General features: G+C 51.6%; 6 protein-coding genes across 6 annotated transcripts; 5 read left to right on the top strand and 1 right to left on the bottom strand.

Annotated features, from left to right (window-relative positions):
- Positions 1-77: 77 nt before the first annotated feature.
- BO83DRAFT_412796 (carboxylesterase) lies at positions 78-2,078 on the bottom strand (the record flags this gene model as incomplete). Its single annotated transcript, XM_025534438.1, has 4 exons — positions 78-749; positions 800-1,458; positions 1,519-1,754; positions 1,822-2,078. 4 exons carry the CDS (start codon positions 2,076-2,078, stop codon positions 78-80), a joined length of 1,824 nt encoding a protein of 607 aa, XP_025382067.1.
- A 484-nt stretch (positions 2,079-2,562) lies between these two features.
- Positions 2,563-4,406, top strand: BO83DRAFT_373193 (sugar porter family MFS transporter; the record flags this gene model as incomplete). The annotated part of the gene is made up of 5 exons (XM_025530022.1): positions 2,563-2,680; positions 2,786-3,055; positions 3,136-3,591; positions 3,654-4,259; positions 4,324-4,406. 5 exons carry the CDS (start codon positions 2,563-2,565, stop codon positions 4,404-4,406), a joined length of 1,533 nt encoding a protein of 510 aa, XP_025382068.1.
- Positions 4,407-5,620: 1,214 nt separating this feature from the next.
- BO83DRAFT_350279 (cutinase family protein) lies at positions 5,621-6,606 on the top strand (the record flags this gene model as incomplete). The annotated part of the gene is made up of 4 exons (XM_025528900.1): positions 5,621-5,696; positions 5,749-5,834; positions 5,894-6,108; positions 6,168-6,606. The coding sequence occupies 4 exons, from the start codon at positions 5,621-5,623 to the stop codon at positions 6,604-6,606; spliced, it is 816 nt and encodes a 271-aa protein (XP_025382069.1).
- A 1,055-nt stretch (positions 6,607-7,661) lies between these two features.
- Positions 7,662-8,689, top strand: BO83DRAFT_194027 (uncharacterized protein). The gene has a single exon (XM_025526578.1). The coding sequence runs from the start codon at positions 7,870-7,872 to the stop codon at positions 8,416-8,418; it is 549 nt and encodes a 182-aa protein (XP_025382070.1). The 5' UTR covers positions 7,662-7,869; the 3' UTR covers positions 8,419-8,689.
- A 390-nt stretch (positions 8,690-9,079) lies between these two features.
- BO83DRAFT_194062 (carboxylesterase) lies at positions 9,080-11,016 on the top strand. Its single transcript, XM_025526579.1, has 2 exons — positions 9,080-9,769; positions 9,824-11,016. Exons 1-2 carry the CDS (start codon positions 9,190-9,192, stop codon positions 10,846-10,848), a joined length of 1,605 nt encoding a protein of 534 aa, XP_025382071.1. The 5' UTR covers positions 9,080-9,189; the 3' UTR covers positions 10,849-11,016.
- A 533-nt stretch (positions 11,017-11,549) lies between these two features.
- On the top strand, positions 11,550-13,245 carry BO83DRAFT_193976 (uncharacterized protein). The gene is made up of 8 exons (XM_025526577.1): positions 11,550-11,748; positions 11,834-11,999; positions 12,068-12,120; positions 12,201-12,420; positions 12,475-12,525; positions 12,583-12,606; positions 12,658-12,765; positions 12,816-13,245. Exons 1-8 carry the CDS (start codon positions 11,722-11,724, stop codon positions 13,190-13,192), a joined length of 1,026 nt encoding a protein of 341 aa, XP_025382072.1. The 5' UTR covers positions 11,550-11,721; the 3' UTR covers positions 13,193-13,245.
- The last annotated feature ends 488 nt before the right edge of the window (positions 13,246-13,733 follow it).

Consider the following 13,733-nt stretch of genomic DNA (forward strand, 5'->3'; position numbering starts at 1 on the left):
CTGTATCAAAGCCTGCACTGCCAGGCCTTCCCAAAGTTTTACAAGGGTCTAACAATTGTCATTATGCTACTAGAGCTTTATATAATATGGCTCGGACCAGTTATGGCTTGTATGGCCTGCTGGGCGGAACGCCAATGTCTGCCCAGAACCTGGAATCTGTGCAACCTATCCGTCCAAGTCTGATCTGATTCCATGTGGACTGTTGATGTGATTCGGTCACTGCCATAGACAGTTGCGTTACCGGTCTCGATATTGGGAGATGGGGCCGTGATGAATCGGATCCAATCTTCTTGAACGCGGTCGACAAGGGCGGCGTTTGTCGGTGCTTCGGCTGGCAGGGCCTCGTCTGCAACACTTATTGCATCTGCGAAGCAATTAAAAATATATATTAAGTCGACGCAGTGCTGGGCAATCCCTTGCCTGGGTCCCGGAAATGGGTTGCCCACACTCATGCGATACGAGTGCACCGCAGTAGGACGGGGAACGGTGGGGCTTTCTGTAAGCTTTTCCATGGGCACCTCCCAATCCTTCAGTTCTTGTCTTGCACATTGCACAGGATATCCGAACTGTATATCCGTCAACAGCTGAAGCACCCGTTTTCTAAGCTCCGTTGAGGAAGTGTCTGGCCGAAAGCCGTAGGCCTGGTATAATTGTTCCAAGAACTCCCTCGACTCCACCCCTGCATATAGTTGTTCGCTCAGATGCTCATAATCTCTGATCTTATTTACCTCGTTCATGTGTAAAAGACCCTGTTCTCTGTAAGCATATGATATTGACCCGGTGCGATGAACTGACAGACCTCGACATCGGTATCACCGATCAGAACCGGAATTACTTCGGTACCAGAGGCCGGTGTTTCCGTAACAGATTCAGTCTCGGGGCCTTCAAGGTGTACTTTCCAGCGACCATTTGGCCTTTTTGAGATTGTGAGACCATCTTCCACTAAGGGACAGACAATGGAACCCAACTTGCCAGCCGCTTGCAGAATCTCCGCGGGCGGAAGGTTTGCCATGAAAGCCATTCGGGAAATAGCATCGCCTGCGGGAGCTCCTGCATGCTGACAGAAAGCACTCCAGCGCTTGTTGCAGACTTCCATCGAAATGGGACCGAGCACACCGAGAGTTCCCGATTGAATGATTCCTCGCTGAACCAAGGGCTCACCTCTGCCAAGAATAGCCTCGAGGACGTGGGCATGCGACGAGCTTCCACCCGCTGATTGACCTCCGACGGTGACCTGGGTGGCATCACCGCCGAAAGCACCAATGTTCTGACGCACCCAGCGAATAGCGGTTCGCTGATCGCTCAGGCCGAAGTTGCACCCTTTCCTCTGACCTTCCGGTTGGGCTTGAACGATCTCGGATGAAGCCGCGAAACCAAACATGTTGAGGCGGTAGTTGATGGTGGCCACAATCATGGGAGTGCCTAGCTCAACCGATTTCTTAACGAGGCGAGCCGGATCTATTAGGCAGTCAGTGGTACTGTGACTGATTACACCAGTTCCTCAAGCTACCAACTTACCCCACATCGGGTCTGTTCCAGCACCGAAGCTATACGCTCCTCCATGGATATACACATATACTGGCAGTTTCACTCCCTGCGCGTTGAAACCGGCTGCAGCAAGGATCGCAGCACTGGGTCTTGTTATGAACAGATTGAGACAGTCGAACTCCGACTCTGTTACGTCGGCCGGGAACTCGAGATGAGATTGATACTCGTCGGTGTTGTTAGGGTCCTGCGGCTGAGGGCAGCGAGGACTGGTGCACAGGTATCAGAATTAGCGGGCTACAGTCCTGCACACTGCGAAGCAACATGTCGACCTACCCGTTTCGTGTGGCATCAAATTCATCCTGGGGTAAGCGATCACGGAGCAATGCATGCTGCCATCTGGCCGGCACAGTCCCATACGGGATCCCTCGAAACTCCTCGATTCCTGAGATGGGTGATTTTCGACCGATCACGCGCTGAGGATATGAGGGCGAGGTTTGCGTTGGGACAATGACGACTACTGGGTCGCTGGACGAGGCGGGAGCCTGGTCAGGATCCTCGGGCACCCGAAGCTGACGCACTGCAGCAGCCATAGTGTCCGTGTGAAGCAAGGAATAGAAATAAACAGGTGTTTGCGATCCCGAGAAACATGGTCGGCGCGGCTAATGATTTATACCTGTCGGGATCGACCATCGTAGAGTTGCATCCCTAGGGTGGATCCCCCTTGTTTCCGTTTGCTGTTCGCGGCCGTCCGCATCCCAAGCTAATCCGTCCCATACCCAATCAGCATCGCTGTTCGGACCGCGCCGGTGAACTCTAGTCGGTGAATTACGCAGCTAGCATTCGGCCAATTTCCTTCTTTACGGCTGGGATCTCATTCATTCGGTCGGCTGACAGGGCTTCTCCGCAACCCCGGCTTTGGGGACGAGAAAAATCTGGGGTGGAAAGGATAAACTCATCCCCAAGTTGCCTCAATATAAAAAGCACATCCTGACAACGCCCATTGCACAATGTCTTACTCTCTCCTTGTGCGTTCAAGTCGGTTATCCGTCTGGCTGTTTAAATACTCTCTTCACTATGACGGCTCCAATGTCGGCCGCAGCTGCCGCCCGAGCTGACTGGCGTGCCATTGCAATCTGCCTATTCATCACCATCGCAGCGTTTCAATTTGGCTTCGACTCGTCCTATTACTCTGGTGCGTTTGTGTAACTTTAATCCTTCTACTGACCAGCGATCCGCTGAAGACCATGATACTGGCGGACTTGCTTTGATTACAGTACGCTAACATACATCCCTATAGGTATACTGGTGATGGAGCCCTTCATCAAAGCCTATGGACATTATGACAGTGCAACCGGCGACTATGTTCTCAGCTCCAGCATTCAGTCTCTCACCACCAGTATCATCAATGTCGGTGAGCTCGTCGGAGCCGTATCCTCATACCTTGTCGATGACAGAATCGGTCGCCGAGGGGGCTTGTTTGTTTCAAGCACATTCGTTGTCTTGGGAGTGATCTTTCAGGTCTCCGCCGATAATCTTGCTCTGTTAATTGTTGGGCGGCTACTCCTAGGTCGGTACTTATTCATTGACCGAGGCTGTACCACCGCTGCGGTCGCCGATACGTTACAACTGTTGCTAACCGATGCGTAGGGTATGCCGTGGGTCTGATTTCGTGCTTGGTTCCGCTATATGTCGCCGACTGTGCCCCGGCCCGGTTCCGTGGGGCTCTGGTTTCTCTCTACCAATTCGATGTTGGTCTTGGACTGCTACTGGGTGTCATCGTGGACAATGCGACCAAGAATCGGAACGACAGTGGCGCTTATCGGATCCCCATGGCGGTTCAGCTGGTCTTCCCAGTCATTTTGGTCCCGGGGCTTATCTTGTTTGCCCCTGAATCACCTCGCTGGCTCTTGAAGAAGGGGAAGACGGAGCAAGCCCGTGCAGCTCTCCGTCGCTTGCATGGCAATCGACCCGACGTGATCGAGAGCGAAGTTTTGTACCTATCCGGGACAATCGAAGAAGAACGTCGCGCTGAAGGTTCGTGGAAGGAGCTACTACACTGGCATCAGGACGGTCGCAAAGCATACTTGGGCATGGCACTACAAGGTAAGATGGAAAGCCCTTCTCCTTCTATTGTTTTCCGATACTAAATGTCTTCTCCCCATCAGCATGGCAACAAGCATCTGGAATCAATTTCATCACCGGCTACGGAATTGTGTTCTTCTCGGCTATTGGAATGACCAATTCATTCCTGATCCAGATGGGCTTGTATCTGGTCCCCATGCCCGCGGTATGGCTGAACCAATACTGCGTCGAACGTTTTGGCCGTCGCCCTATGCTTCTTCTCTCGTGCGTCCTTGTTGCCATCGTGCTTCTGATTGTCGGCGGGGCCGGAACAGCATCCCATAAAACTATGACTCTCGACCGATTGATCGTCGCTATGGTATACATTTACATGATCGTGTATAATCTTTCCCTGGGCCCCGCCGTTTGGGTCGTTACTTCGGAGATTGCTGCCGGACCGAACCGCAGCAAGTTGATGGCTACGTCGACGGGAGTCAATTGGTTTTGCAGCTGGATGGTGACTTTTACCTTCCCATATCTCTTCGACAGCGATGCTGCCAATTTAAGCGCCCGAGTCGGCTTCATCTACGGTAGCCTGATGGTCGCAGCAACGGTTTGGATATTTTTCCTGCTTCCGGAGACGTCCGGACGCACGCTGGAAGAGATACAAATCCTCTTCAAGAATGGTGTATCCGCCCGCAGCTTCAAATGTATATCAAATAATCCCCCTTGCTTATTGTTACGCAACAACGTGACTGATTCATCTTTTTGCAGCTTATGACATTGCCGGAGCGCCAGGTAATTCTGTCCTCGAGGAGAAAAAGGAGGCTCATGCGACTGAGGTGGAGGAGGTATAGGGAAGGGGTGCCGGACTTGACTCACATTGCGCGTGTGGTAGACTATATATGATGTTATTCAGTAACCAGTTGCTGCGAATCTAATTCTTCTCTCGCTTGCGACAAAGCGTTTCGCGGGCATACAAATCATAATCTGTTTTCTGGCATTGTTTTAGAGCAATGAAATAGACTTCGAAGTTCCAGTACCAGTTACTAATGCATTTGATTCTTGTTGAAAGCGTAGAGAAAGATGCGTCTAGTGTACCAATCAAATACTTACTAATATCTACCCGATGCCAAACTTTCTTTGGGCTCAGCCGGACCTCGGGTAAACGGGGTTTCTGTCTGCTACACGAATATGCGCGAATTGAAAGCGAACCATTATTATGGTATCGAAATAAGTTTGACGTTGACTCTTAAGGGTTTTCATTGTCGGCAGGCTCCGACAGGGGGTGATTAGAACAAACAATAGCGACTATGGTGGTGGCAGTCATAGTTGGACTTTTCGCTGTCTAAGAAAGAAATCGACCATGGAACGACCCATGCAAATGACAGCAGCGTAAGAGTTTTGCTGAACGATGTTTACCCGTCCCTGAATCCTAGAGCTTATTAGGCGAACGAAACGTTAATAGCATTAGGCTCGCATTTCTCCATATTCTGCGTCCCTGACCTGTCCACCGAGACGAGGGCGTGGCCGGATCGACCGGTTGATCGACCGTGGCTGATTTTTTGGTCCGAAGGACATTGTTTACTTGAAACCACTTATAGTCGAGAAAACCATGCATTGGTTGCTTGGCAATCGTACCTGTCGAGTTTTCTCGAAGACAAACACGGCGGAATTAACCTTAAAGTCAGGGTCCTGGAGTAGGCGACCCAAGAACATGTTCGGGATGTGAAACACGCCGTTGGTGCGCCGGCACAGGACCCCTAATTCAGGGTCCTCGGCATGCCACGATGCCAATTCCCAGTCCACGGTTCGCGCCCCTTCCTTGGCCCGTGGGTTGCAAAAATTTTGTCGGTCCCTTTGCCCTGAGCCTCTAGATACTCTATATCAATACTTCTGCCTGAAACAATGAAACTAGCCTATTTCTCTGGGCATCGGCACACTACTGGGTTCGCCATGTGATGTGCTGGGCGCGTGGGAAAGATCTAAGAGATAAATTTCAGCCCTGCTGCCCAGGCGATGGGCACCGATCAGTGAAGTTCTTTTCTCATATCACCCAGTGAACACCGCAATGAAGCTTCTATCCTTTCTGCTTGGGCTGGCAGGTCTTGCTGCTGCGAGTCCCATGGGACTTGCTGAACGTCAACGTAAGCAGTTACCATCATCCTTTGAACTGAGCGACCCCGGCTAATTGGTTAGTTTCCGATGGCAACGAACTGCGCGAGGGCTCTTGTAAGCCCATTATATTTATCTTTGCCCGAGCATCTACTGAGCCTGGCCTGCTCGTAAGTAACAGGGTTCCTTTCACCTAATCAAACACTCAAAATACTGACGAGAATCCAAGGGTATCTCCACTGGTCCTGCTGTGTGCAACGACCTTAAGATGGCCAAAGCTGGCCAGGTCCTCTGCCAGGGCGTGGGGCCCGCATATACGGCTGATCTCATGTCGAATGCACTTCCTGACAACACTTCCCCGGCTGCCATCAGCGAGGCGGAGAGTCTCTTCAAGCTGGCTGCTTCGAAGTGCCCTAACAGCCAGATCCTGGCTGGTGGGTATAGGTTAGTGGCTCTTCCATACCCTTCCACCACACCTTAGGCACATGCTAATTTCCATACAGTCAAGGAACAGCCGTGATGGACGACTCCATCAAGCAGCTTTCTGACGACGTCAAGGACAAGATCAAGGGCGTTGTGCTGTTTGGTTACACCCGCAATGCCCAAGAGGGAGGTCAAATCGGCAATTTCCCCAAGGACAAGGTCAAGATTTACTGTGCCATGGGTGATCTTGTCTGCGATGGTACCCTCATCGTCACCGCTGCACATTTCACCTATGTCATGAACACGGGTGAAGCTTCTCAGTGGCTGGAGTCTAAGCTCAGCGACACCACCACTTCTTCATTGACCGATTCGTCTTCATCTGGTACCTCTTCGGGCACTTCGACCGGTGATTCCTCTTCGGAGTCCTCATCCGCAACAGGACTGGGTGGACTGAGTGGTCTATCTAGCCTGGGCTCGTCCACGTCTGGCGGTTTTCCTTCTCTGGCGTCGCTTTTCTGAGCCGCTAAGTCCACATAGGCTAGAGTGGCCATGGTGATGAATCGATAATCCCAGTCTGAAGGTTCTCCGCCTTTCGTATATGAGTTTAAAGAACCTTATGATGTTTCAAGCTTTACATCTTCAGACATTGAACCGCATGTCCGATCGAAGTCGAGGTGGATATTGCGAGTTCATGAAGCAAGCTGTTTGACATTAGCCTTTTCGCTCTCACGCTGCTTAGGTCAAATTTGTATTGCTTCGAGAGTCCCGAGGGGGTCCTCGCACACCTGCTTGTGTATAATGAGCCTACTTGAGATTTTCCTGCCATGTGGTTGACTAGTAACGGCAAGCGAGCGAAGTAGATGGATTTGATTCTTTGACCGTCAAAAAAGCTTTTATACTACGACGAATTGATCTACCATTTTAGTCAGCCCCAGCAAGCACACTAGACTAACGGTTTTCTAAGAAGTTCGAACACCTCAACACTCATTCCCAGCATAGCTTCTGACAAGAACAACTGGTAAACTTAATTAACTTGACCGTCAAGCTATATCATGATTCTTTCTCGATGGAACTGAGGTTTTGAGGGTTCCTTTTCTTGCGACGATTATCTCGCAACAGTGGGACAAATTGAAGATATATGACTGGGATTAAGAATGAAGACTCTATAGCTAGATTGGGATCGAAATGCATATGTACTGCCTGAGGCATACTCTGCCATATCGCAGTGCCTCATCGGGAGATGAAAGAAGTAAAGGCGCCCTACTAAATTCCTCACCAGCTCATAAGTTGCCTTAACTACAACCGCCAGGGTTTTCCCTTCCATAACTGGCAATGATTTTTTGTGAATAATCCTGGGAGACGCCATGTTGACTGGAGGACAAACCAAATCAAATATTTGGTAACATTCGGGAGCCGACGTTCAGTCTGTATGACCGGTGATAGCTTACAGGAGTTACCCGTTAATAACAGCTATAGATCCCATATGCCGAACAATTCCTTTATTGGGGTGGGGGGTACTTTTTCTCGTCTTTTTCTAGAAAACATGGTCATGGCTGTCACGAGTCGTAACATCTCGGTGAGCCTCGTGGGCTAAGTTGAAATTGCCTTCTGCGAATGTTGTTGACTCCTCTTCGGTCAATACCCAGTATTTGTAGAGCGAATGGATCATGTCAGGGCTTTCTTTGGTTCCAGAACCAGGTCGATGGGATGTAAGAGGTCCCACAAATGGGTAATCCTTCGTGCAGGTCGCGAAAAAACAGTTGAATCCCGCTAGGGTCGGGAATGACGTCTACTTCTGATCTAGCAGGATCATGTAGAACTTTCAATCTCCAATCTCCAATATATCACGTCGTGATGGCTGCCTCTTCCATCGTTCGCAGATTTGCCATCAAGTATGACACTATTGCTGACCTCGTCTCGCTGCATTGTTTTCGGCGGGTACCGAATTGGGTAAACTCCACGAGGTGTGCGGACCCTCTCCCTTTTTTGACTCTGTTTATCCTTCAGTTCATGGCGGGCAGGCCGGTCGACGAACGAATAGATAATTCTTTGGAAGTATTTGTCAACATCACGATTTTACTAAAACCTTATTGGGGTGGATATTTGTGGATGTCCAGTGTCGATAACCGAACCACATGGCAAGGGGACGAACAGCCGGTTCCTTGCATGGTGGAGACCTCGAAGACGGGATTGACTAGGACTGAAATGTGTGATGCCGGCAGATCTCCCAGGAAATACTCTGAATGGGAATCCTCTTGTAAGCGTGATAGTAGACTGAGAAGGAAACAGAGGGAGAAAGAAGTGACCAGCAGCACGTGGCCGAGTAAATAACTCCATCACGTGTGGCCATTCCAACCGGTACTGGTACTGGCTTCCCTCTTCCCACCGTCCACCTTCCAACTTCCAACATCACAATCAGCTTCTGCTGCTTCTTCATCACCTTCAACTCTCGTTCTCAACGGATAGTACTACTTCACCATTCTTGACTCGAGTAACACCAATAATACCTCTTGTTTCTCCACCCCTCCGGATTGCTTCTAGGGACTTCTGAACCCCCGGCAAGAAATTTCGTATCTCTGCACGACCCATCCCCAGCAATATCCATTAGTCACAGTCCTCCCTGGCCTGCTCTCCCCTCCATTGCATCTAGGCAGCAGTATGGCCTGACATGAAGTCTCTGACTGACTCGAGAATCGATAGTTTTGCGCCTCCCACGCCAAGCTCTGTCCACCACGTGGGAGAGATTCCCCCCGACGACGACAGAATACTCGATACAACAGCATCCAGAAATGGCACCATGTACTAACCTCCACTGAATCGGCTGATTCTGACTGGCCTCGTCTTGCATCCATCAACTCGCCGTACCAATCAAGCTAGACCTGGTCTCGACCTGGTGGAGAGGTGCCAGTTAGCGGAACGGCGGCGCGGGTGGAGAACCATGGAATCTTTCCTTCGGAGCAAATTCCACGCCTTCCGGGCGCGGCTTTTCCCTTCTTCACCCGCGACCCGTTTAAATAGGGACCCCCTGCTGCGTGGCCATCATCATGCCAGCTCTTGTTCTTGCACGCCTCATCCTCAATTCCTATACTGCCATTCTCCATCATGGGCTTGATGCGCAAGACTGCTGACCAAGCCCTGGGCCTGACCGCCACCGCCCTGGCTCTGGTCAGTGCCGCCCAGGCCACGGCCCCGTCCGTCACCGTCTCCCAGGGTCTCGTCCGTGGCTTCGAGAAAAATGACACCAATGTCTTCCTGGGCATCCCGTTTGCCGAGACGACCGCTGGTGAAAACCGCTGGAAGGCCCCTAAGGCTCTGTCGTCCTTTGCCGGAGGCGAGTTCAATGCTACCACCTATGGCCCCTCGTGCGCGCAGGCCATGTCTGGCACCACCATCACGGCCCAGAGCGAGGACTGCCTCAGCCTGAACATCTGGACTCCGCTAAGCGGTAGTGATCTGCCCGTCTTCGTTTATATCTACGGCGGAGCCATGGTTACTGGTGGCAGCAGTAATGCCCAATGGCAGGGCTACAACTTCGCCCGCAAGGACGTCATCTATGTCAACTTCAACTACCGTGAGAGCATCTACGCTTCGCCTAATGCCCCGGAACTGGAGGGCCAGTCGCAAAATTTTGGCATCATGGATGTTGATTTGGCCGTGCAGTGGGTTTATGACAACATCGAAGGTATGCTTTCTAGTTCCATTGCCAGTCAGTCACTGTTACTAACCGACGGCGCAGCTTTCGGAGGAAACAAGTCGAACATCGTGCTGGGTGGTCACTCCTCTGGCGGTGTGCACGTGGACCATTACCTCTGGAATCACCCGGAGACTTTCCTGGCTGGCGCCGTGGAGATGTCGGCCAACGCTGAGTCCGGTCCGGCCTATGCCCCGGCCGGCGTGGCTCTGACTCAGGTCGTTGAGGATATGTTGGCGGCCAACGTGACGCTCGGCTGTAATGCCAGTGACTACACGCTGGACTGCCTGCGCGAGGCTGATACCTACGCCTTCCAGACCACCTACTTCAATTCTACTTCCAACACCTGGTTCTCCCCCGTTGTCGACAACATCACTCGCTTCTCCAACTACACCGAGCGTTTTGCTCAAGGCTACTACCCCAAGTCCCTGCCTCTTATGGTTGGTAACTCTGACCAGGAGGGCCGTCTGTTTGCCTATGCCTATGCTTCCGAAAACACCAACTTCACCAAGTGGATCCACACCTTCGACGCGGATGTCGCCTGGGTGCCGTCCGAGGAGCTCTTGGATGCGTACAACAGCTCTGATTACTCGTCCGTCTCCTTTGAGAGCGGCGCCTGCTACGGTGATGCCCGTTTCCTCTGCTCAACCGACTATCTTGTCGACGTGCGCTCGAGTGAGCAGCCCACCTGGATCTACCGCTGGTTTGGTAACTACTCGAACGTGCTTGGCGTCGCTGGCATTGGCCCCTCCCACGGCAGTGAGGTGCCCTTCTTCCACGGTGGTAATGAGTGCTTTTCCAAGTTGAGCGACGTTACCACCGCCGAACAGGAGCTGGCGGACTACATGAACGACTGGTTTGTGGCCTGGATCAAGGAGCCCAGCGCCGGCCCCGGATGGGACCAAGCTCAACCCGTCAACGGTCCTCTGGCCCGCCTGGGAGTTCCGGGCAACGAGCTGGCGATCGAGATGAGTACTACCGGCGCCTACAACGGACGCTGTCAGGCCGTATACAAGCCTAACTTCCCTAAGTACCCGGTGGTGCAGAACCCGGTGCTGCTGGATTCGTAGAGGATGGAGACGATGTGACGATGTGACTAGCGACGCCGCCGTGGGGCGTGCACTTTTCTGTAAACCAATTTCATTTTACGAGACATAATTTCATCTAATGATTTCATTTCCGTGTGTGTGTTAAGACTGTTAAATTTCATTGTATGACCTAATGTGAATGCGGCACTAAGCTCGTTTTAGGATGCCTCCGACCTTGGGTGGCTCCAGGCTTGCGCCATCAGTTGGTAGGCTGCAATGCTCAGGTACCAGCTGGCTGTCGGCGGAATCCGTTTCCTTTCACTGCTACTGCTGTCTTCCAGGAAATTTGGAACGTGCTTGTTGGCGTTGGGACCGAATCGATAGTGTTCCTCCCCGGCCCTGGCCCTGAACGGATCGTGACTCGCGCTGGACGATCTCCTGCAGGCCTGCAGGTGCCAGGAACACCACTAGTCTACCGGGCTGCGCGGTGCAACGCGGACGATGGCCGAGGGCAAGCCTAAATTGCGGGGACTTGATCCGCCGAAGTTCAGCCAGCGCCGCAATCAGCATTGAGCTGGTGGATCATTGTGGAACAATGTCTTAGACGGGCCCCATTGCCAGGAAAGACCGGCGGACCAAATGCAAGACAGAACAGTTCCATACCTCCCTCACAGTTTGGGTTTGCCAGGCCCTGGTTCTGGTTGAGCTAAACTTAAACTTCTTCAGCGACAAGCAGCAAACACCACCAAGTGGCCGAGAAATTTCCTAGCGACAAGGACCTTTTTCCCCTGGTCCGATAGTTATTAATCCTGGGTTAGCAAGAATGCCCCCCAGATAAGATCCAAAATATGCCTCTTCGTCCTTGCACGTCTCTGCTGTTGCCGTGAGCGTCCGAAGTATCGCACGTCCATCGCCATGGCTCGTCCGGACGTTGGCCAAGTGGTATGAGCTCCTACTGTCAATTCCTGAGACATGTCGATCTTTCTCGCCTTTTGCTAACTTCTGGTGCTCTGACTTCGCGTTCTAGGTGGCATGGTATATCTGCACGGTCGCTGCATGTACCTTCCTCGTGTTTCGGCTGATCATCCGGTGGCGACTCCTCAAAAAGCTCTATCTCGATGACTTCTTCGTTATTGCCGCCGCGTTGTGTCTGATCGGTGACTTGGGCATTCAGCACTACATGTTCACCCAGGGTTTGTCCTTTCTTTCGCCTACTAGTGATCCGTGCGACGTCTAACCACCCGTTTCTCCCCACCCACAGGCATGTCAGAGATGGCCAAGACAACCACGGCCGAAAAGATCAACATGCAGAAGGTCAGTATGAGGATCGGGATCTGCATCCCCAAGCATCCACACCTCCGCCCGTTGCTGACTCTGTTCTCCCCCTGCCACAGTTGATCATTCCCGGGTCCACCTTGTATGTCACCTCGCTCTGGCTTATCAAGGCCAGTATGGTGCTGTTCTACAAGCGCCTGGCCGATCGCACCAAGTATCAGACCATCTATAACATCACCCTGGGTGTCCTGGCCGCTGCCTGGCTGGTGCTGTTCTTCGACATCGTCTTCAAGTGCTATCCGCCAGATCGCCAATGGAAGAGCATTGAGAATCCGGATTGTGAGTGGGAGAGTAACAGGATGCTCCAGTAGATGTTTACTGACAAGCTGCTAGTGACGTGTTCGGCGAAGCAGTCGACGATTAACTACTGGTTGACGATCCTATGTATGGGCCCTTCCGTCTCTTGTGTCTTGTTGAACTTACAGCTAACCATGCCCCTAGTCAACATCTTCAGTGATGTCTTCAGTAAGACAAGTCCCGACAACGAGCTCATTGAATAGTGAATTAACGTTACAGTCATCTGTCTTCCTATCTCTCAGGTAGCCCGTCTCAAGATGCCGAGAAAGCAAAAGCTCGGTGTAATTTCCGTCTTTCTGCTGGGTGTCATCGTCGTCATCACTAGCAGTTAGTTTTCACCACATCACATAAAGTCAAAGCCAGGCTAACGACACCAGTTATCCGTGCTATCTACTCGCACTTGGGCGAGCAGATGATCACTTGCACGGTCTCCATGATCGAAACTGCCATTGCAATCATCGCATCGTGCCTCCCTGTCCTACGCGCGCTGATCTTCGGTTCCCACTCACGCACCGGCACGTACAGCGGCCGTCGAGGATACGAGCTGTCCAACTCCGGAGCTGCGGGATTGGCCAGCAAGCAGCATACCACCGTGTCCGTATCGCGCGGGGGGCCAGACGAGCTGTCGCGGCATGACTCGGAAGATGAGCTGGTTAAGGAGAATATGTCGGCCGAAGATCCCACTGCGGGCATCTCGGTGACACGGGAGTATTTCGTACATGAGGGCGCAATGGAACGGCAGAGCATGCGGTAGATAACAAACCGGAAGCGTCAGCATCCGCTTATACTATAGGGCTTGGATTAATCGGATAAAAATAGTAATTAATATAAATTTCATTCTTCATCAGTAAACCAATGAGTATAAGATCTGCACATCTGGAAGATAGAGTTGCCGATCACAGTGGGACCAGGACCTTAGCCTAACGATGTCTTGTACGATAAACACTAGTAATGTTGATAACGGCCACCATTGTCCGCCAGGGCCCCAGGATGGCCTTCTTGAAGTCGGACCCTATTCTTTAATGGGAGAGTAAAGTACTACTAGTAGTGCTAGTAATTCATTCACAGGCTAACTTAATGGTGAAAACTAAATACGCTCACATTGCAGCGCCATATTCCCATGATAGCGCTCAGGACGGTCAAATTCATTCCTGGCTAGTTCAATTTATGAAAACCCCAAGTCTCTATTCAATGTAATAATATTATTTGGTGCAGCATCACCGTATCCTGCTTATATTTTCCTGGACAATATTCCTTATCATGGTACTACATATTACGTGAAGGTGAGCACAGCC

This window comes from Aspergillus eucalypticola (genome assembly GCF_003184535.1).
Source record: "Aspergillus eucalypticola CBS 122712 chromosome Unknown BO83scaffold_49, whole genome shotgun sequence".
NCBI lineage: Eukaryota > Fungi > Ascomycota > Eurotiomycetes > Eurotiales > Aspergillaceae > Aspergillus > Aspergillus eucalypticola.